A 19,002-nucleotide genomic window follows, 5' to 3' on the forward strand; every position below is an offset into this window, starting at 1 on the left:
ATATATATATATATACACACATACATACATAGTGGGGAGAACAAGTATTTGATACACTGTTGATTTTCCAGGTTTTCCTTTTATTGTGTGAAATAAGTATTTGATCATCTATCAACCAATAAGAATTTTGGCTCTCACAGACATGTTAGTTCTTCTTTAAGAAGCCCTCCTGTTCTCCACTCATTACCTGTATTGACTGCACCTGTTTGAACTCGTTACCTGTGTAAAAGACACCTTTTCACACACTCAATCAATCAGACTCCAGCATCTCCACAATGCCCAAGACCAGAGAGCTCTGTAAGGACATCAGGGATAAAATTGTAGACCTGCACAAGGCTGGGATGGGCTACAGGACAATAGGCAAGCAGCTTGGTGAGAAGGCAACAACAGTTGGTGCAATTATTCGAAAATGGAAGAAATACAAAATAACGGAAAATCTCCCTCGGTCTGGGGCGCCATGCAAGATCTCACCTCGTGGAGCATCATTGATCTTGAGGAAGGTGAGGAATGAGCCCAGCAATACACGGCAGGACCAGGACAATCAGTAACACTCTACGCCGTCAAGGATTAAAATCCTGCAGTGCACGCAAGGTGCCCTTCCTCAAGCCAACGCATGTCAGAGCCCGTCTGATGTTTGCAAATGACCATCTGAATGATCCAGAGGAGGAATGGGAGAAGGTCATGTGGTCTGATGAGACAAAAATAGAACTTTTTGGTTTAAACTCCACTCGTCATGTTTGGAGGAAGAAGAATGATGAGTAGAACCCCAAGAACACCATCCCAACCGTGAAGCATGGCGGTGGAAACATCATTCTTTGGGGATGCTTTTCTGCAAAGGGGACAGGACGACTGCACCGTATTGTGGGAAGGATGGATGGGGCTATGTATCGTGAAATTTTGGCCAACAACTTCCTTCCCTCAGTAAGAGCACTGAAGATGGGTCGTGGCTGGGTCTTCCAGCATGATAACGACCCAAAACGCACAGCCAGGGCAACTAAAGAGTGGCTCCGTAGGAAACATCTTAAGGTCTAGATCAATGTGTGCTTCTGTGCTTTTTTGTCTCTCTTGTTGTGTCTCTGCTCTGTCTTCTATAACCCCCAGTCGGTCGAGGCAGATGACCGTTCATACTGAGCCCGGTTCTGCCGGAGGTTTTCCTTCCCGTTAATGGGGAGTTTTTCTTCCCACTGTCGCTTCATGCTTGCTCAGTATGAGGGATTGCAGCAAAGCCATGTACAATGCAGACGACTCTCCCTGTGGCTCTACGGTTCCCCAGGAGTGAATGCTGCTTGTCGGGACTTTGATGCAATCAACTGGTTTCCTTATATAGGACATTTTGACCAATCTGTATAATCTGACCCAATCTGTATAATATGATTGAACTTGATTTTGTAAAGTGCCTTGAGATGACATGTTTCATGATTTGGCGCTATATAAATAAAATTGAATTGAATTGAAGGTCCTGGAGTGGCCTAGCCAGTCTCCAGACCTGAATCCAATAGAAAATCTTTGGAGGGAGCTTAAAGTCCGTGTGGCCCAGCGACAGCCCCGAAACCTGAAGGCTCTGGAGGAGATCTATATGGAGGAGTGGGCCAAAATCCCTGCTGCAGTGTGTGTGCAAACCTGGTCAAGAACTACAGGAAACGTCTGATCTCTGTAATTGCAAACAAAGGTTTCTGCACCAAATATTAAGTTTCATTTTTCTGGTGTATCAAATACTTATTTCACACAATAAAATGGAAATTAATTATTTAAAAATCATACATTGTATTTTTCTGGATTTTTGTTTTAGATTCCATCACTCACAGTTGAAGAGTACCTATGATACAAATTACAGTCTTCTTCAAGCTTTGCAAGTGGGAAAACCTGGAAAATCAACAGTGTATCAAATACTTGTTCTCCCCACTGTATGTATGTATGTATGTATATATATATATATATATATATATATATATATATATATATATATATATATATATTCTCTCTAATAGATTATATATATATGTATATGTCTATTATCTATCTATCTCTATCTGTCTCTTTCTCTCTCTATCATAGAATATGTATATGTATATCTTATATCATATCTCTATTCTGTCTATCTCTCTCTCTCCTCATCTGTCTCTGTCCTCGTGCTCTATCTCTCTTCTCTATCGCTCTCTCATGTTTCTATATCTCTCTCTTCTCATCTTGTCTCTCTCTCTCTTGTCCTCTACTCTTATCGTCTCGCTCTGTTCTGCTTCTCTGTCTCTCTGTCTCTCTGTCTCCCTCCTTTTGTTCGCCCTCTCCCTCCCTGTCCCCCATTTGCCACCTCTTAGTCTCTTATGCCTGCCCCCCCCCCCCGTGGCCTTTTTGGACGCCTGTTCCCTCTCCCTAAACTACTGCAATTCAGGAGGGGATCATAAAACTGACAGTCAAATGTGGTGGTGGGAGTGTGGTGGTTTTGGGCTGCTTTGCATTCCCTTACATGGATGACTAGCCATAGTTGATGGAATCATAAATTGTGTTCTGTGTCACAACATCCTGCAGGAGAATGTCCAGCCATTAGTACAGGACCTTGAGCCCAATCAGATTTCGGTTCTACAGCAGGACAACGATCCGAAGGACGATAGCAAGTCCACCTCTGGGTCACTCGAAACTTGATTCAATTGAATTTAATTATATAGCAGCCGTTCACAACACGTCATCGCAAGGCAATTTACATAGTCAATTCTACTGAATCATACAGGTACAATTCTTGCACCTAAATTACTTTCCCCAGTAGGTCAGGTTGGTTTGGTGCTTTTTCCTATAATTAAAATCATCATTTAGAACAGTTTTTTAAAATTCAATTAAATTCAATTAAATTTTATTTATATAGCGCCAATTCATGAAACATGTCATCTTGAGGCACTTTACAAAGTCAAAATTAATCATATTACACAGATTGGTCAAATATTTCCTATATATAAGGAAACCAGTTAATTGCTTTAAAGTCTGACAAGCAGCATTCACTCCTGGAGAACCATAGAGCCACAGGAAGAGTCGTCTGCATTGTCCATGACTTTGCAGCAATCCCTCATACTAAGCAAGCATGAAGCGACAGTGGAAAGAAAAACCACCCATTAGCGGGAAGGAAAAACCTCCAGCAGAACCAGAACCGGGCTCAGTATGAACGGTCATCTGCCTCGACCGACTGGGGGTTAGAGAAGACAGAGCAGAGACACAACAAGAGAAACAAAAAAGCACAGAAGCACACATTGATCCAGTAATCTGTTCTAAGATTAGATGGTAGTAGCAGGTGAGCCTGTCTTCTCTGGATGATGTCACAGTTAACAGAACGCCAGACCAGGTGTACCTACTATGAAGATAAAAGAGAGAGAGAAGAAAAAGTTATGTAATCTGAATACAAAAATGTATTCAGATTATCTTCATCTAGTTTTGAAATTAATTTACTGACCTGAAACATTAAAACTGAAAATATGTCGGGGTGTACAATTTAAATAAAATAGTTTATTAAGTACAAATAATTGTTCTGATGAGATCCAGATTTTATGTACGCCAATTCTGATTTGCTGAATGAAATGTGGTGTAAATGGTTTTTAGTATGAGCTGCAGTACCTTCATCTACCATCCTCTGGTGAATATTTGTCAATGTTTTCACATAAAGAGTTAGATTATAATGTCAACAGTAAGGCTGAAGCTTTCCACAGTTAATTTTCCTATCTCAAAGCTTACAATGTATTATGGAATTTATTGAAGTGTTGTGCTTTGTAAGTTTTTATGTTGTGATGTTTTTTTGTGTGCAGGAATGCCAGCATTTAAAACAGCAGGTTCTGAGTCTCAGGAGGGAAAACAGCACTCTTGACACAGAGGTCCATGAAAAGGAGCGTATAGTAAGCCAGCTGCAGGTCAGAGTAGCTGTCCTGGAGCAGGAGATCAAAGATAAAGAGATGGTCATGTGCCGCACGAAAGAAGTTCTAGAGGCAACTCAGCAGCAGAAGGTAGGAGCTATACTGTGTTTGCATTTTTTTTACCTATTTAAATGAACAGTTCAGAGTTCTTTGGCAGGCTCTGCTTTTCCACAGTTAAGCAGAGTCTAATATGTGACTTTGGGTCAAGTGGAATAGTGTAAATAATAACTTTTTTTTTTTTTTAAACAACTTATAATTTAGTGTGTATTTTTTTTGCCACCATAATACCTATCTGTTGTTGTCCAAGAATTTGAAGATGTACATTTGCAGGATTTTCAGTCCTGGTTTTGCCACTTATCATGTTCTTATATCTCTAATTACTCAAATGAATATGGGCATTGTGTAATACTGTTTAAAAAGCTGTTAAGGTACTAAAAGTGTTTAATGTTGCAGCTTTGAATCTATCTGCTGCTAAAACTGGTATCCTTAGGTTGCAAGGAAATCAAATAAAAGGACAAATCTAGAATGAGGGGGCTGACAATGGTTGCAGAAAAGTGGTGCAACAAACTCAATTTCGCTGAACCCTGAGTTAACTAACAGTGAGCAGAAAAATGCTTGAGAATATATAATCTAATTTTATTTTTGAACTCTTTTTTTTGAAGATGTGACTGGAAGATCATTAGGAGCAAGGGGAGCTTTTTACCAAAGTCCTTCACACTGGTGTTGGCATACTTCTTCAGCATGCCATGCTGAAGCTAAGTGCTTCCCTGCCCTTTTCCAACATCGGAACCGTGCAGTTGATCCATTCCGTCTGGAATTTAACTTCCATACCCAACATGTCAAAGGCTACGTTCACACTGCCGCCTGAAGTGACCCAATTCCGAATGTTTTTCCCATATGCGACCTGTATCTGATCTTTTCATGACAGTCTGAACAACACAGATCAGATTTTTTCAAATGCGACCTGTGTCTGTACAGCCAGGTCCCCTTCATCCAACCTACACGTCATTGATACTTGACAAACGGTGGACCTGGCTATGCCAAAGAGGTTGGCTAAAAAAAAAAAAAAAGGAGGTTTGCTATTGTGCGGTAACAAGCACCTGTTGCAAGTCCATACAGCCCCACAGCAACGCGTTTACTCGCTGCTATGACTGCCGAAGATGTGTGTTTTTACGTGAGAGCGCTAAAGAGAGCCCTTCACAGACGCACATAAAGGTTGCCTTTGTCATTAGAAAATTATGAATGAAGTCCGTATCAGTAAAGCCGCTTCTTAAAAAGATTGCGTCGTAATGTGCTGGCTCCGGCTGGAGAAGAACTTAAAGAACGCAAGATACGCTGCAGCATTACGCTCCGTGTTTACTTCCGCAATGAGCACGCTCGCTGCGTATGACGTCATCGCATCCTCTACCGCGCATGCGGGACGCTTAGGTGTATGAATACAGATCACATACAAGTCGCATATATTTGGAAATGTGAACGGACACGCAAAAAAAATCTGATTTCACAAAAAATTGGAATTGAGCATCAAGGCCTGCAGTGTGAACGTAGCCAAAGAGCGCTGTCATAACGTTCAACAGGAAGTGTGTTCCTCTGTCCTAATCAATGGACGGGAAGGCCCCATCGGCTGAAGACGTGGTTGAGCAGTGGTGACTGTGGTGTCATTGGGTGCAGACAAGCATTCGACTCATTTGGTGAAGCTGTAAGCTGGAGAATTAATACATCATTGCCTAAGGATGAAGAATTGATCAAATATTTTAAAGAAGAGTGGGCTTCATTCTTGGAGTACAATGATTTACCAGGGACATCAGCATATATCCTATGAGAGGCAGGAAAAGCAGAGATTAGTGACGATTCTCATAAAAAAGAAGATCCAGGAATTAGAGGAAAAAATTAAGTTACTTGAAACCTCCCAGGAAGAGGGAAACCTGGGTAAAATCCCTAAAGTTAAACTATTTAACTCCCTATTAAAGTTAAACAAATATATTGAAAAGCAAAATACATTTTTAATTCAAAGACTTTGAATAGAAAATTTTAAAACATGGCAATAGGTTAGGAAGCTTCTTAGCTAATCAGCTTAAAACAAATAAAGAAAAAACAGCTATATTTGCAGTTACAGACAACTGGTAATACATTATATGATCTTGAAAGTATAAACAACACCTTCCGAGATTTCCACAAATCCTTATACACATCGCAGATAAACCCATCAGATAATGACATCAAGCGATTTCTGAACAAAATAACACTTCCTAAATTATCTGAATATCTTAGAATATCAACAAATTAAATCTATAATTAAAAGTAAATTTGTAAACCACATTAAAGGTGGTTTACAAATTCCAATAAAAATATGAGTTCCTGGATCTAAACCCTCCAAAACTACTGTCTAAATTATACAGGACACTGTCTAAACTAGATGATTCAATATCTCTTCCTATTCTAAAACGGGAAGATGATTCATCAGTCAACTTTGAACAAAACATCTGGGCTCAAAATGACTAGAAACCCAAATTTACTACTAATACAATACAAAATCCTTCACAGACTACACTATACAGGTCAAATATTATTTAGGATGAGTTTTGCTCAATCTAATATCTGTTCACAAGTATATTCATGCACTATGGTTATGTACACCTGTTCTGAGGTTCTGGGTCCAGATATGTAAGGACTTGTCAAAGTGCCTCAGTTGTAAAATTTTACCTTACCCCTCAGTTTGCTTGCTGGGTAACTTGGACGAAAGCACTTTGGGGAAAATAAATCAGTTTGCATGGCTTTCACTGCCTTGTGTATCGCAAAGAAAACTATCCTTGTGAATTGGAAAAGCAAAAAAATTCTGAATATCAATCATTATAGAGATCTTTTGTTGGATTATATTAGTCTTGAGACAGCATATGCATCGGCATCAGATCGAGCTCTCTGGGCTCCTTTGATTGGCTCCATCACTTAGTGTCGGCGGGGAGCTGTGGGATGTGTTCTGTAGGGCATGGTGGCTGATTCAGAGGGTGCCTGGGTCTTGGGGCTCTGGGGGTTGCTTGGAGTTTGGTGTCTGGTGGGTCCGGCCTCAGGGTCTATGACCCCCACCTGGGCAGGGCTTGGGGGGCCTCAGGGCGGCATGCAGCGGCCGCTTGCGATACTCTTGGGGGGGTACTGCGCTGGCGGACATGGGTCTGGGGTGGCTCCGTGACTCTGGGTTCCTGGGGTGTGTCTTCCTTGGGCGGGTGTCCAGGCAGGGCCTTGGTGGCTTGGGTTCTGTAGAGTATGTCGCTTGGGGTTTGGGCCAGTGTATGCCCGGGTGTCTGGCCTTATTGGGGCCACTGGTGGCTGAAGGGCCTTGGGGCCTGTTGAGCTGGAAGGGGGGTATAGACATCAACATCTCCTGGCAGATGTTCTCGCATTCAAGGGTTGCATTCTGCTCGTGGGTTGGAGGGGATGGGGTAGGATTGAACCCAGCCTGGACGTCTATTGTCGTATGTGGGTCCTGGGTCTTGCTGTCTCTCAGTGCTGGTTCTATCCGGAGAACAGGGGTCTGCATGGTTCGGGTGGTCATTTCCTCCCCATCTCCGAACACCTCCCTCTGCCCGCTCCATCACGCTGCCACAAATGTAGGACCTTAGGGAGTGGGGGACGTTGCTGGGGAGTGGTGAGGATTTCCCAGTTCCGCTGTCTGGTGACGTCCTTGACCCCAATTTTATTATGCATCTTATACCCTGTTTACACTACCCTTTTTTAACCGAGCCAAGACCAGTCCGGGCTCGGTAACCGAGATAACTCTCGAGTGTAAATGGTCAGCAGACTGAACTGAACCGAGCTAGACATAACCGGACCACGCTAAATGCAGACCAGTTCCAGATGTGGTCTCGGCCTGTTTTTTTCTGGCCTGGTTATCTGATAATGAGGAGCGCATGAGCAGACAGCGTCATCCCCTTATAGTCAGATGACTGTCCGCGTTCATTCAGAAGATTCTCACAACACACACATGTAGGGCATTAATTGGGTGGGTGGGGGGTTGTGTTAAGATATCTTGGGGGGGGGGGGCTTATTGCCTCACTTCTGGTGGCTCCCTCTGCTCCCACTCGTATTTAGACATTGAAGGTTCTGGGTAGGTTGCTTGAGGGGTGCCTTGGCACCAGCTACCTTCCAGAGGGGGGTTGACCTTTTTTTGACACCCCCAGTTTTATACACACTTGAGAACAACATGCAGCAACAGGAAATTTGAGAAGGCAGAGGGTGGCTCGGGTCTTTTTCACACCCCTATCTGCCGATTACCGCCTGGAGTCTGGGGCCTGGAGGTGGAGCGGGCCAACAGGTCCGGGGTCTTGGCTGGCGGTAGACGTTGGGTCTGGGTTATTGGCCGGGACTGGGGCTGGCACTTCTGCTTTCCCCTGGAATTTTTTCCAGGGGTATGGAAAGGAGGCTGCGGGGGAGTTAGCACCTCAGGGTCCGTGGAGGGGGGGGGGGGGGGGGGTCTCTGGTTGGCTGGCCTGCCGGTTCTAGATGGCCCTTTCTCCGGGAATGTAGGCCCATGGGTCGTCTGGTCTGGGGCCGGGATGGAAGGTTAGGACCGTAGTATGGACCGGGTAGGTTACATTGTGGTAACCCCCCCCCCCCTCCCCAAATCTTGATTTTAGGGTTCACCTACCAGGTCCGGGGGATGGTTACCCCTCTGGGGTGACGGTGCTTGGACCTGGCAATATAGGATGTGTGTGGTGAGTGTGTACTTCTTCCTCTTTTTTTCTTTCCATGTGGGGCACTACTATAGGTTGGGAAAGAGTGAATGTCATGCTCACCTCCGCTTGCTGGTGCCTTGGCCCGCTGGTGCATTGGTGGTCCTCTGTGTCCAGGGCTGGGTGCTCGGGCGGGCGGTGGCTCGGGTCCCTGGGACCCATGACTGGATCCGCTCCAGTGTAGCTGGCTGAGGTATTTGTCCTGGAATCACCTTTTACCATTTTGCAATACACGATGGTTGTATTCACTTCTTTATTCTTGGCATTCTTCATCCCGTTTTCTGTCCACACCAGAAGGTGGAAGATGAAAGTGTGCAGAACATGGGAGGAAAAACCTGCTTCAAAGTGGAACTCGTTGGAACTCCCTCTCCTTATCTGGTTAAGCCAGACAAGGAGAAGAACAAAGTTTCTGCTTCAGCAGTTAGAAGCCATGCTCTTGTGGCTGATTGATGTGTTTTTTTTTCAGCAGCTTTCTAAGAGGTCTAGCCAGCTCTGCATAGTCCTCTATATACTGGCAGGAGCAGTTTAAAACCCTTAAGAAGCTTCAGAGTTCAGACAGATTTGCTGGAGCTTTTGTGTCTTGGATCACTCAGATTCTACTAGCTTGGGAATTGATGCCGTTGGGGCCCACTATCAAACTGACGTACCCAACCCTTGTTCGGCACCAGTGACCCTTAGCAAGTGTCAGCTTTATCCATGTTGTGGGGAGTTGGCTCGTGGGGGTGTTCTGCCAGACCTCCTTCAAATGTCTTCAACATAGATGAGGTTCCCACATGCTGCAGTGTTAGACAGGGCTTTGCAAAATGTTAAGCTTATCTGGAGAGTAAAAGGGGTACCTATTCTAGGTACATTCAGGAATCAAGAATATTTTCTATCATTATGTGTTACCATAATGAAATATTGGTGAGATGATTGTCTCAGAATGCACATAGATTACACATTGGATCTGTGGAAATGCATCTTTCCCTAGACGTATGCAACTTGAACTGTATCTAGATCTTGTAGATCTCATCCCACAATCCCCAGTACTGACCTCACCACATGGGACTTCACCACCCATGCTAGATCTATGTTCTCTTGTACTGTCCAGCTCCCATACCACACTGTCATACTACCAACCCATGTATGTAGAGAGGAGCTTGTTCAGTCTTCCTGCATCTCCTGTATTCCACTATGGCCTCCTTGTTCTTGCTGGTATTCAGGGTTAGGTTATTCCTGGAACACCACTGTGTCATATTGTGGACTTTCTCTGTAATAGGTCTCATGACTGTTGAATATTATATCATAGTGGTGTGATTTGCAGCCTTCACAAGTGTCTTTATGGGCTTGACAGCAAATCAGTCGTGTGAAGATGGTGAAGAGATCAGTGCTCTGGACACAATCCAAGCATCAGTGGCTCAGCTTTGATAATTATTATTACAGGGTTTTAGTGTGATAGTAAAAGGTTTTAAATTAAATTAGCTCAAATTAAGGCCAGTAAAAGGCAACAAATAGAACCTGTTTGGTAGTAAATCTTTCATCACCCCTTCAATATATTCTGACTTTTCTATTGATGCTGACTTTTTGTTTTAAGTTTGTTTAAATATAAAATCTGTATAAAACTTATAACTACGGATGATGGTGACATCATCATCTAATTTGCATATTTGTTCATATGTTTGTGACCCAGGCTGCAGGAGAGTTTTTGCCAAGACAAGAAAGTTATTAAACATAGTAATTAAATCTGTTTGAAACAAAAAATTACCTTTTATAAAATGATTTTGAATTTTAATACATTGCATGAATCCACACTAAATAAAACAAACTGTACCAAAAAGACAGTTATCAGAGGTGCACAAAGTGAACGAGGTGAATATGTCATTGAAGCTGTTTATGAATCAAATTCAGGGAAATATTTTAGTGCAACAGTGTGAGAGAGAAAAAATATTATATTACTATATTACTATATATGTGACAAGGCAGCAGCAGCTGCAGTGTGCCTGTGAGACACCTCCCATGGTAGCTTTCTCTGCTGTCTCAGTGACTCCAGAATGACTGGTGCTTTCGGTAAACTCACAATTAAAGCAAAAAAAAATCGCCACTAGTCTTGTTGCTCGTCGCTTTTTGAGAGAAAATTACTTAAGGGGTCTGAAATGTTGCTAAATATACCAACAAAGACTGGGCAAAACTGTACTATCGTCTCTAGTTTTCCTCCCCTCATGAGAGCAGCGTAATACAGTAGCCCCTAACATACAGGAAGGAGCAGGTGGTGTTGGTTTTTCAAAATAAAGTACATTTTAATTTTCCATCATATTGTATTTCAAACTCTGATTATGGTTAGTATAAGTCCACAAATATTGGCTATCCATTTATTTATATATGTGTGTGTATATATATATATATATATATATATATATATATATATACACTCCTGATCAAAATCTTAAGACCAGTCAAAAATTTGCAAGAATTAGCATTTTGCAACACTGAATCTTAAGAAGGTTCTAAGTAGAGCTTCACAATGTTAAAAGGACAAATCAGTGCAAGAGACAAGAACATTTGAGCAGGGAATTGTCTGAAAACTGCATTTACACTCAAACATGATTTTTTCAGCTGATCAAAAGTTTAAGACCATAGTCTTTAAAAGCCAAAAGCTGTGCAAACATCTGGATTCCATGTCATTTTCTGTGAAGTCTTTACACTGTCAAGACCTCCTGATGGCAAAAGCAAAAAAGTTCACTGACTTTGAACGTGGTAGGATTGTTGAGCTGCATAAGCAAGGCCTCTCACAACGTGCCATCGCTGCTGAGGTTGGACACAGTAAGACAGTCATTTTGCATTTTTTAAATGATCCTGAGGGTTATGGAACAAAAAAGTCAAGTGGTAGACCCCAAAAAATTTCACCAGCTCTGAGCCGCAGGATCCGATTGGCTGTCCGTCAAGACACGGGACGATCCTCTTCCCAAATTAAGGCCATTACTGGTGCTGACTGCAGCCCAATAACCATCAGATGGCATCTGCGAGAGAAGGGCTTCAGAAACAAAAAACGTCTTCGAAGGCCACGTCTTCTTCAACGCCACAGAATTGCCCGTTTGGACTTTGCAAGGATGCACCAAACATGGGACATTGAAAGGTGGAAGAAAGTTGTCTTCTCTGATGAGAAAAAATTTAACCTTGATGGTCCTGATGGCTTCCAACGTTACTGGCATGACAGGGAGATCCCACCTGAGATGTTTTCTACACGGCACAGTGGTGGGGCGCCATCATGATTTGGGGTGCGTTTTCCTTCAATGGAACAATGGAGCTTCAGGTTGTGCAGGGGCGTCAAACAGCAGCTGGCTATGTGGAGATGTTGCAGCGGGCATCCCTCATGACTGAGGGCCCTCGTCTGTGTGGTAATGATTGGGTTTTTCAACAGGACAATGCTGCAGTTCACAATGCCCGCCTGACAAAGGAGTTCTTCCAAGAGAATAACATCACTCTTTTGGACCATCCTGCATGTTCCCCGGATCTAAACCCAATTGAGAACATTTGGGGATGGATGGCAAGGGAAGTTTACAAAAATGGACATCAGTTCCAGACAATGGATGCCCTTCGTGAAGCCATCTTCAACACTTGGAGCAATGTTCCCACTAGCCTCCTGGAAACACTGGCATCGAGCATGCCTAAACGATTGTTTGAAGTCATCAACAAGAATGGTGGAGCTACTCATTACTGAGTCCTTTTTTTTGACATTTTGATTTCTGTTTTGGGGGGGGTTCGGGTTTTTTTGAGCTATGGTCTTAAACTTTTGATCAGCTGAAAAAAATCATGTTTGAGTATAAATGCAGTTTTCAGACAATTCCCTGCTCAAATGTTCTTGTCTCTTGCACTGATTTGTCCTTTTAACATTGTGAAGCTCTACTTAGAACCTTCTTAAGATCCAATAGTGCAAAATGCAAATTCTTGCAATTTTTTGACTGGTCTTAAGATTTTGATCAGGAGTGTATATATATATATATATATATATATATATATATATATATATATATATATATATATATATATATATATATATTATTTTTTTATTTATTTTTTTTGCCGTGATGGTGCGTCACGATCAATTACATTTAGCAGAAACCCTGAAACATCTGTACGTGTTTATGGTTACTGTTATTATAATTATTAGTCTAAGCAGCGCCAAATTGCATTCTACACATTCTGTCTCAACGTCGCCGATCTTCTACTTTCAGCTCTCTGTGTCTGGGTCATATGTGTCACTTTCCATGCAAGTAGATTCCTACTCCCACCAGGAGAGAGAGCAAGCAGAGTCAAGACATATTTTGCTTGCTTTGACAAACATATCTGTGTTTGTTAAATACACCTAATTTCTGAGGATGTCTGCACGAAAAGCTGCCAGAAAGCCGGGAATACAAAGCCTCTAATAGTTGTGGAAGCGTCTGCTGTTGTGTTGGGGAAACATACGGTGGTCATTAAAGCAATAACCGCTTATATGACCCAACTAGTTACCCCCAATAGAACTACCTTGTGTCAGAAGTGCTCTTGCCTAAAATTAATACAAGGGTGATGGCGTCTCTTTAAACTCAATTAATAAACATTAATAAGCAATATGGCATATTTTTAACAAGTATACAGATGTATGGTAATTTTCAGGTGTCGTACAAAAATACATTTTGCTCTGATTGTCGCACATCACCAAATGTCTGTCTGCTGGAAACAAAAAGGCACCTTCCTGAGCCTTAAAACAGATGGCTGTTTAATTCTTGCAAAATAACCAATTCTTGTAGACCACATGAATTAATCTAAATCATATCCCAAATGTAGTAAAATAAACACTGAATAAATTTAAAGAGATTTTCATTCAATCAAGAAGCAGGAAAAAGAGGCCTTCAAAACATAACCCTGTATAAAGATATATGATAGAGACAGAAACACAAAAGGAGACAGAAAGATGGATAAATAAGGCAAAAATTGAGAGACATAAGCTGGCTGCTCATATAAAGTTGTATTCTGAGGTAGTAATGGAAAGTTAAGTGAAAAGAAAATCTTTATAAAATTGCAATGTATTTTTAATTTTAAGCCATGTTCACTCTGTTATCTGTGTTGCAAGTGATGTAAAAGCTAGGGTCGGCTATTTTTCCAGAAGTTTACCTAAGTCCCTTTTTGAATAACAGTGCATGTGCGAGACTTCTTATTTCGCTCTCTTTCATTAGGGGAATTACATGAAAACAATCTCAAATCCATACTGGTCTTTTTTCTTTCTACTGAGGCCTTCGTCTTGTTCTCATAAGCATGAATGTGGTATGCTTCTTGCAACTCTCAACTATGTTCAAAGTATACGGTGAGAGCAGCAGGGCTTCAATGAACAGCTAACGCCAAAGCTAACCCCTAACCTGATCGTTAAGCTGACCAGGTACATAAACACTAGACGTGCGAATGCGCAGCGAGCAAGCGGAAACTAACAAGGAACCTATGCTTACATTGTCGTTACATGAGCGGATCAGAATGATTGGCATGTGGGACAACCAATAGATAAGGCGATACCCCTGGAACTTCAGGGACAGAGGAGAGTGAGAACAGGAACAAAACTGACAAATCCCTGCCCTTCGGTGCAAAAAGCATTGATTGGTTAGAGTTTTTTTACAGGCCTGCAGCTCCCACAGAGATTTTTTTTTTTTTTATTTAACCTCCTTTTTCTGAATGCATAATGTATTGACTACTCTCAGGAAGGAAGGACCATTTTATCCAGATAATAGTGTTTCTGAACAGGATTCCGAACTATAGCTTTAACGTTAGTTGCTTGATGTTCTTCCAGCTGATTATTTAGTTTGTACATTTGCCAAGTTATCAATATTCTATTGGGAACATTGGCTTGTAAAATTTGAACATCATTGCATTTTGATAAAATTATTAAAATACCTACTTTGCTAAGTCTTCTGGAATATTTGCGCATGTGAGCTTTAAGTCAAGTCACAGTTTCACCTTAAACTAAGCGGGATAAAGTTTTGTTTTGGGTGAGAGATACATGGGTCACTGCTGTGAATCCACCGCTCCACCCCAAAATAGGCTGCTTCTTACGGAGCCCTCTAGGGGGCATGGGGAAATTGTTTGTTTTTTTTTTGTTGTTTTTGCGTTCCCTCGCAAAACCTTTTGCATTTCCTCGCAAAGTGCATGTTCCCAAAAAGTGCATGCCTGCCGAGATATGTATTCCCTGTCGCGGGAGCCCGCCTTTCTCTGTACAACTGAATATCGATGAGAAAATCGTATTCAAATTTGACCAACGCACTTACTTGTTCTTAAAATAATGATACCAAAACGTTTTAATATACCTCTTGTGGGGAAAAAAATGTGGTTATTTGGCAGATTCATTTACAAACAATAAACCGTGAGAGCCAACGGGAGTTGTTGAAACTGCAAAGGTTTCTCTTAAGTGGAAGATCAAACGTGCATCTACACAACACAGCGCACAGACCAGTGTGATGCATTCGTGAGCGCCAGAAAGCTATGGTGCATTCAGGAGCATAGGACATTTCAAATTTGCAAGGAAAGAGGCATAAAACAGAACAGAACTTAACTCATACAATAATGTGTCTATCCAGAAACAGTGCGGGCTTTCTTACAATACTGAATGCTCTATAATTGTATTGATTATGCACATCTGCTAGCTTTTTATTATGAAAAATCTTATGTCCCATGCTCATGAATGCACCATAGCTTTCTGACACTCGCGAATGCATCTCACTGGTATGTGCGCTGTGCTGTGTAGATCCAAGTTTGATCTTCCGAGAAACCTTTGCCGTTTTAAAACTCATGTCGGCTCTCATGGTTTATCGCTGTGTGTGAATGACAAGAGACCACAACAAATAAATCAGCCATACCTCGAAGGAACGCAAAAAAAAATTCCCCATGTCCCCTAGAGGGCTCCGTAGCTTCTTAATATTGTGTTGGTAGTAAAAAATAAATATTGTAGAGGTAGTAAAAAAAAGACAAAGCGCAGCCCAAAACTCCCCTTATGATGAGTACGATTAATGGACCTCGTGTTCCCTCGCCCGGACGCGGGTCACCGGGGCCCCACTCTGGAGCCAGGCCTGGAGGTGGGGCACGTTGGCGAGCGTCTGGTGGCCGGGCTTTTGCCCATGGAGCCCGGCCGGGCTCAGCCCGAAGAGGTGACATGGGTCCCCCTTCCGATGGGCTCACCACCTGTCGGAGGGGCCAAAGGGGTCGGGTGCATTGTGCAACGGGTAGCAGTAGAGGGCGGGGACCTTGGCGTTCCGATCCTCGGCTGCAGAAGCTGGCTCTTGGGACGTGGAATGTCACCTCTCTGGTGGGGAAGGAGCCTGAGCTTGTGCGCGAGGTTGAGAGGTTCCGACTAGAGATAGACGGACTCACCTCGACGCACCGCTCTGGCTCCGGAACCAGTCTCCTTGAGAGGGGCTGGGCATTCTTCCACTCTGGAGTTGCCCATGGTGAGAGGCGCCGAGCTGGGGTTGGCATACTTGTTGCCCCCCATCTCGGTGCCTGCACGTTGGGGTTTTCCCCGGTGAAGAGAGGGTGGCCTCCCTCCGCATTCGTGTGGGGGGACGGATTCTGACTGTTGTTTGCGTTTATGCGCCAAACAGCAGTTCAGATTACCCACCCTTTTTGGAGTCCTTGGAAGGGGTACTGGAGAGTGCCCCTCCTGGGGACTCCCTCGTTTTGCTGGGGGACTTCAACGCTCACGTGGGCAATGACAGTGGGACCTGGAGGGGCGTGGTTGGGAGGAATGGCCCACCTGATCTGAACTCGAGTGGTGTTTTGTTGTTGGACTTCTGTGCTCGTCATGGATTGTCCATCACAAACACCATGTTCAAGCATAAGGGTGTCCATATGTGCTCTTGGCACCAGGACACCCTAGGTCGCAGTTCAATGATCGACTTTGTTGTCGTTTCATCTGATCTGCGGCCGTATGTCTTGGACACTTGGGTGAAGAGAGGGGCGGAGCTCTCCACCGACCACTACCTGGTGGTGAGTTGGCTCCGATGGCGGGGGAGGAAGCCGGTCCGACCGGGCAGGCCCAAACGCACTGTGAGGGTTTGCTGGGAACGTCTGGCAGAGTCCCCTGTGAGGCGGAGCTTTAACTCCCACCTCCGGGAGAACTTTAAACACGTCCCGAGGGAGGCGGGGGACATTGAGTCTGAATGGGCCATGTTCCACGCCTCTATTGTTGAGGCGGCTAGTCGGACCTGTGGTCGCAAGGTTGTCGGTGCATGTCGCGGCGGCAACCCTCAAACCCGCTGGTGGACACCAGCGGTGAGGGAAGCCGTCAAGCTGAAGAAGGAGTCCTACCGGGCTTTTTTGGCCTGTGGGACTCCGGAAGCAGCTGATGTGTACCGGCAGTCGAAGCGGCAGGCGGCTCGCTGGTCGCCGAGGCAAAAACTCGGGCGTGGGAAGAGTTCGGAGAGGCCATGGAGAAAGACTTCCGTACGGCTTCGAAGCGATTCTGGTCCACTATCCGGCGTCTCAGGAGGGGGAAGCAGTGCAGTACCAACACTGTTTACAGTGGGGGTGGTGTGCTGCTGACCTCGACTCGGGATGTTGTGCGTTTGTGGGCGGAATACTTCGAAGACCTCCTTAATCCCACCAACACGTCTTCCATTGAGGAAGCGGAGCCTAAGGACTCTGGGTCGGGTTCTCCCATCTCTGGGGCTGAGGTTGCCGAGGTTGTTAAAAAGCTCCTCGGTGGCAAGGCCCCGGGGGTGGATGAGATTCGCCCTGAGTACCTTAAGGCTCTGGATGTTGTGGGGCTGTGTTGGTTAACGCGGCTCTGCAACATTGCGTGGACATCGGGGGCAGTTCCCCTGGATTGGCAGACTGGGGTGGTGGTCCCCCTATTTAAAAAGGGGGACCGGAGGGTGTGTTCCAACTACAGAGGAATCACACTCTTAAGCCTCCCTGGTAAGGTCTATTCAGGGGTTCTGGAAAGGAGGGTCCGTCGGATAGTCGAATCTCGGATTCAGGAAGAGCAGTGTGGTTTTCGTCCTGGCCGTGGAACACTGGATCAGCTCTACACCCTCAGCAGGATTCTTGAGGGGGCATGGGAGTTTGCCCAACCAGTCTACATGTGCTTTGTGGATCTGGAGAAGGCATTCGACCGTGTCCCCCGGGGGATCCTGTGGGGGGTACTCCGGGAGTATGGAGTACCGGACCCTTTAATAAGGGCTGTCAGGTCTCTGTACGACCGGTGTCAGAGTTTGGTCCGCATTGCCGGCAGTAAGTCGGACTCGTTTCCGGTGAGAGTTGGACTCCGCCAAGGTTGCCCTTTGTCACCGATTCTGTTCATAACTTTTATGGACAGAATTTCTAGGCGCAGCCAAGGTGTTGAGGGGATCCGTTTTGGTGACCTTAGGATTGCGTCTCTGCTATTCGCGGATGACGTGGTCCTATTGGCTTCATCAGGGCGTGATCTACAGCTCTCACTGGAGCGGTTCGCAGCCGAGTGCGAAGCGGCCGGGATGAAAATCAGTGCCTCCAAATCCGAGATCATGGTCTTGAACCGGAAAAGGGTAGAGTGCCTTCTCCGGGTTGGGGAGAATGTGCTGCCCCTAGTGGAGGAGTTCAAGTATGTTGGGGTCTTGTTCACGAATGAGGGGAAGATGGAGCGGGAGATCGACAGGCGGATTGGTGCAGCGTCTGCTGTGAAGCGGGCGCTGTACCGATCCGTTGTGGTGAAGAGAGAGCTGAGCCAAAAGGAGAAGCTCTCGATTTACCGGTCGATCTACGTTCCTACCCTCATCTATGGTCACGAGCTTTGGGTCGTGACCGAAAGAACGAGATCCCGGATACAAGCGGCTGAAATGAGTTTTCTCCGTAGTGTGTCTGGGCTCTCCCTTAGAGATAGGGTGAGGAGCTCAGTCATCCGGGGAGGACTCAGAGTAGAGCCGCTGCTCCTCCACATCGAGAGGAGCCAGTTGAGGTGGCTCAGGCATCTGGTCAGGATGCCTCCTGGACGCCTCCCTGGTGAGGTGTTCCGGGCACGTCCCACCGGGAGGAGGCCCAGGGGAAGACCCAGGACACGCTGGAGGGACTATGTCTCCCGGCTGGCCTGGGAACGCCTTGGGATTCCTCCTGAGGAGCTGGCCCAAGTGGCTGGGGAGAGGGACGTCTGGGCCTCCCTACTGAAGCTGCTGCCCCCGCAACCCGACCCCGGATAAGCGGAAGAAGACGGACGGACGGACGGTAGTAAAATAAGAAGTAAAATGTAGTGAATTCCACTCTAGGATTCCTGTGTAAACTCCGTACTAATAAATGTAGCAACATGTGCACTTAGATCTAAGAAATTTTATTGGCCTATGTTTAACAACACATACTGCTGGTGTGGCTGTGCGTTTAAAATTGGATGCATGGACCTGGGACTTGCACATGCTGTG

The 19,002-nt window shown here is 44.7% G+C and overlaps 1 protein-coding gene across 1 annotated transcript in view; it reads left to right on the forward strand.

Moving 5' to 3' along the window:
* sass6 (SAS-6 centriolar assembly protein) overlaps positions 1-19,002 on the forward strand; it is a 165,972-nt gene that overhangs the window by 66,685 nt on the left and 80,285 nt on the right. The window contains exon 9 of the mRNA XM_036131690.1: positions 3,786-3,980. Within this exon, the coding sequence (XP_035987583.1) occupies positions 3,786-3,980 (195 nt within the window). The remainder of the gene's footprint in view (positions 1-3,785; positions 3,981-19,002) is intronic.

The sequence above is a fragment of the Fundulus heteroclitus genome, unplaced genomic scaffold (genome assembly GCF_011125445.2).
Source record: "Fundulus heteroclitus isolate FHET01 unplaced genomic scaffold, MU-UCD_Fhet_4.1 scaffold_45, whole genome shotgun sequence".
NCBI classification, from domain to species: domain Eukaryota; kingdom Metazoa; phylum Chordata; class Actinopteri; order Cyprinodontiformes; family Fundulidae; genus Fundulus; species Fundulus heteroclitus.